General features: G+C 41.1%; 1 protein-coding gene across 1 annotated transcript in view; it reads right to left on the bottom strand.

Moving 5' to 3' along the window:
- The window catches only part of LOC104469024 (protein-glutamine gamma-glutamyltransferase E-like), a gene marked incomplete at both ends in the record, with an annotated part of 9,331 nt that extends 5,107 nt beyond the window's left edge, over nt 1-4,224 (bottom strand). Inside the window, 2 exons of the mRNA XM_010083354.1 lie at nt 3,431-3,670; nt 4,051-4,224. Of these exons, the coding sequence (XP_010081656.1) occupies nt 3,431-3,670; nt 4,051-4,224 (414 nt within the window). The remainder of the gene's footprint in view (nt 1-3,430; nt 3,671-4,050) is intronic.
- Nucleotides 4,225-4,524: the final 300 nt, after the last annotated feature.

Here is a 4,524-nt window from a genome sequence, read left to right as displayed (position 1 = left end):
AACCTGCCTTAGAGCATGGTGTGGGACTAGATAACTTTCTAAGATCCTTGTAGCTCTAGGAGTTTGTGATTCTGAGTAATCTAAATGCCCTTCTATAACCACTTGAAGAACATCTTTTTTCAAAAGTTTATATGCTCTCAATTATAATGCTCTAGAGAAGTCTTTGAATAAGCGTACTTAGACTTTTTTTTTATAATAACACTATTCCTACCAATAACTCAGAGCAAAATTAACGTTAGTTTAAAAAGAGGGAAAAAAAACCCACAACACACCACAACAAACATCGTCCTTTCATGTATGACTAAATACTAACAACCCCTTCTTCTGTTACTCTCAGCAGACAAGGAGAAAAAAAAAAAACCACGATCAGCCATGATATTCTTCTTTTTTGGCAGTTGTCGAAAGACCACTATACACCTAATCTTTTGTGAAATTAATTCCTTTTCATACAAAAATACAAGGCTACTCTGTATTCTGTCCTCTCATTCTGAAGTTCAAGTTTATCCTGGCATAGTGAGAAACAAGCAGGATGTAAATTTCTATTGATAGTTTTTAATCAATGTAATTATACTTTCTAATATAGATATACTTCTAGTAATTTCCTCAGGTAATCTTTGCCACAGAAACAAGTGGCAAGTATCAGGCATCCAGGGAAACAGATACATTCTGCAGAATTCTCAAACATACGTATCCTTTTATCCCCTAAAGCTTTACAATTGTTCACTTTTGAGCTATAGATGAGCGGTGTATGATCATTCACTTAATTCATGATTAGCAGTCTTTATTCTAGTACAGTCCTTCAATAGCATTAGGACATAATGCATCATTATCAGAGGCTGGCTAGCAAGTATCGTAGATTTCTCTTCAAATGTTCTTAAGAGACTTTAATGTTAAAACATCACTTGTTTCAGCCACAGGTTTGAAACAAATGTGTTGGTGAATTAATAAGCTTGTTGGTTTGATACTGTTATGGTAAGAACAGTATTTTCTGTGTCCAAATTCTGTATTTATTTCAGATATATGACCTGTGAAACTAATTGCTTCTGGCTTTCTAAACTACAAATTTTTTCTTGTCCAAAAGGCTTTTTGAGTGTTCAGTTTTCCCAGTAGCCCCTTCACTGAACGTGTTCTAATTAATAATTCCTGTTTAGGAAAGATTAACTGAAAGAAAATTCCAAATGAGGTCTTGCCACATCACACAATGAAATCGACATTTAAATCCGAGTAACTCTTTTGTCTTACACAGTTTAAGATTGCATTTGCCTTTTTCAGTGACATTTCACTTTCATTCTCATTCTTTGATTAACAAGTACTTTCACATTCTTCATTATTTCCAGCTGCTAAGTCTGCCATTGAAATTATTGTTATTTCTCCCTAAACCTATAGTCTTTTATTTTGTATTATTATATCTTGTCCCTTCTGACTCCAGTCTCTAAGTTCAGCCAGTTATTTCTATGTGATATCCTAGCCCATCTGCGTATGGACAATGCTGCTTAATGTCAGCCTATCAAAGTCCGTAATGAACCATTTGATCAGTGTTTTTTCAGATGACACTTAAGGATCTACTGGTAGATTTTCTCCAACCTGCTGCTTTTCCTTTCATCTCTAGTCCTGACTGTTTCCTTATTAGTAATTCTTTACAGTTTATTAATTAATTTCTGTCTTTTCCAGCTTATGAATAAGCTCCCATGTGGAACCATATCTACAGACTAGATCTGCCATTTATCTGTTGTCGAGAAAATAAATTTTCTGTTTCCCTTCTGCTATGATACTGTAGTGGTAACATACCCTCAAACTGAATCTGTTCCTGTCTGTCAGGATCAGGGAGCTATTCCACTCTGCAGAAGCTTATTCAGCAGCATCCTATTTAAAGGATTCTGCCTCTTGTTTGGCAGTGGTCATTGCATCATCTGATAAATGCCTTCTGCAAAATCATTAGTTTTCAGCTGGAATGGTGCAGCTTAATTTTTCTCAGATTTCATCTGAGAGCAATTTGTCTAGTCTCATGAGTACCAGTGCTATGCTGGTGTTCCAGTTCAGGAGCTGTCAAATATTTCAGTCCCCAGAGTGGTTTCCATCAATTAGAAGTTACACCACAAGGGATCTTTCAGGAGGTTCTGGGAAGGTTTTTCATAGAATCATAAAATGGTTAGGGTTGGAAGGGACCTTGAAGATCATCGAGTTCCACCCCCACCAGCCCAGGTTGCCCAAAGCCTCATCCAGCCTGGCCTTGAACCCCTCCAGGGATGGGGCATCCACAGCTTCTCTGGGCACCCTGGGCCACTGCCTCACCCCCTGCACAGGAAAACATTTCTTCCTCACATCTCATCTCCATCTCCCCTCTTTCAGCTTAAAACTGTTACCCCTTGTCTTATCTCTGCACCCACTGATCCAGAGCCCCCCCATCTCTCCTGTAGCCCCCTTTCAGCACTGGAAGCTACTGTAAGGTCTCCATGGAGCGTTTTTTTTCTCCAGGCTGAACACTCACAACTCTCTCAGCCTGTCCTTGGAAAAGAGCTGCTCCAGCCTCAGACCATCTCCATGGCTCCTCCGGCCCTGCTCCGACAGGTCTGTGTCTTTATGTTGGAGGCCCCAGACATTTTCCCTCTGGGCTTTCTATGTGGAGACAGTCTGAGTTTCGTGAACATATTTCTGTAATTATTTCTGTCTTCCAAGACATGCTGAGCTAGTTAGCAGATTTTTTTTCATCTTGGCTTCTGACATATTTGTTAGTGGCCCTTGACTAACATATGGTCACAGAAGAAAACAGTGAATGATGGTGGTTACTTTTCTCTTCTTTCATAAGCTGGTTAGTCACTTGGCTGGCTAAGAGCTCCATTAATTTTAGAGTGCTATATTTTAGGGCTAATATAGGTTTCTAGACTATTGCAGATTTGCAAAATCTGAGCTGAAGAAATTGCATTTCTTCTGCAACATGCTGAGGCTGCAGAAATAAAAAATGGAGCAGGAAGAGATGTCCCCTTTCAACACATGATGAAAGATATGGGAAATACCAGTCTTCTTCACATTATCCTTCTGTCAGTTTTTATGAACTTAGATGAGCTATTGTCTTTGCAGTTAATGTCTACAAGAGCAGTCTTGCTTTGATTTGGGTGCAAGTCAAGGACATTACTGTATGCTTGTTTCAAATTCTGAGAAGTACATGCACTTACAAAAGTCAGGAAAAAAAGTGGTCTGCTCAGTCCTGAAGAAGAGTCTATTATATTACCCCATATAGCACATTTCATTAGGATGAAAAGGGAGGGGGTGCGGCAGCAGCTTTTTAATGTAGTAAAACCAGATCTCTGAACAGATAGCTGAGATTGCTGCTGGGGACCCAAAGAGAGACAGCTTGAGGGAGCAAGCTCCCTCTGCAGATGTGAAAGCAAATAGGTCAGTTGTGTTCAAGAGCAAAGGCATTGGTACCTACCTGGGCACCAAGGATTGAAGAGTAACACAAACTGTCCCAGGAATCGGCAGGAGATCTTGTTCCCTGAGGTTACTTGGAGGCTGAGGTTGTATCGTCCAATGACAGCATTGGCTGGGCTGGATATTGTGAAGTTCGTATAGCCAGACTCGCTGGGTCCTTGCACAGCACTCCAGCCACTTGCCCCCACCTCAGAGAGGTTAAATATGGCCCTTGTACGATGAGACTCTGAGGGGGCTGGTCCTGACAGAAAGAAGGGAGTAATTGGTTTCTATTCCAGAGCATGGTTTCAATATTCACCTCAGACTTGAAATTAGCGTGTTAAGGGGGTGGGGAGCATTAAAAATACATGAAGAAAAATTGCATCTCTAAATAGAATAAGGGGAGAACTACAAGGGATAAAGATTATGGTGTGACGGTGGTGAGGCAGTGGCCCAGGGTGCCCAGAGAAGCTGTGGATGCCCCATCCCTGGAGGGGTTCAAGGCCAGGCTGGATGAGGCTTTGGGCAACCTGGGCTAGTGGGAGGTGTCCCTGCCCATGGCAGGGGGTGGCACTGGGTGGGCTTTAAGGTCCCTTCCAACCCAAACCCTTCTGTGGTTCTTTGAAGCTGAGGGAGTGTTACCTATTTCAGTGACAAATGCTAGGCTTTCCCCAGACTGCTTTGGTCTGTTGAAGTACAAGGTAATAGTGAAGGCTTGTCCTCGCCTCACAGTCAGCTCAGTGTTGGCATATCTGTCAGTATGGTGTGTGCCTGCATTTACTGATGGCTGCCAGCTGATATGTGTTGGTGCCAGATCTGTAAAACAGAAGAAAAGACATGAAGAAGCAGCCAGCATGGAAAGAAGTAATTTGGTGGTAAGTGGCATGATGAGGTTGCAAAGAGTAGTTACCTGTTACTGGAGGAAGGACAAATAAAAAGCAGACACTCAATTAAATTGATTAAGTGTAGTGGTCAAAAATAAAAAAAATTTGCTTCAGTTTTGTTACAGGACTGTCATACACTGAGGACTTATATACTTCCTATACAGTGCTGGATGCTCTTTTGTCACTGGACTTAGAAAAAAATTTACAGGGGAAAATCAGTGTCATTTCATTG

This window comes from Pterocles gutturalis, unplaced genomic scaffold (assembly GCF_000699245.1).
Source record: "Pterocles gutturalis isolate BGI_N339 unplaced genomic scaffold, ASM69924v1 scaffold35635, whole genome shotgun sequence".
NCBI classification, from domain to species: Eukaryota; Metazoa; Chordata; class Aves; order Pterocliformes; family Pteroclidae; genus Pterocles; species Pterocles gutturalis.
The sequence above is the reverse complement of the archived record's forward strand: the minus strand, read 5'-3'. Positions and strand labels throughout refer to the sequence as shown.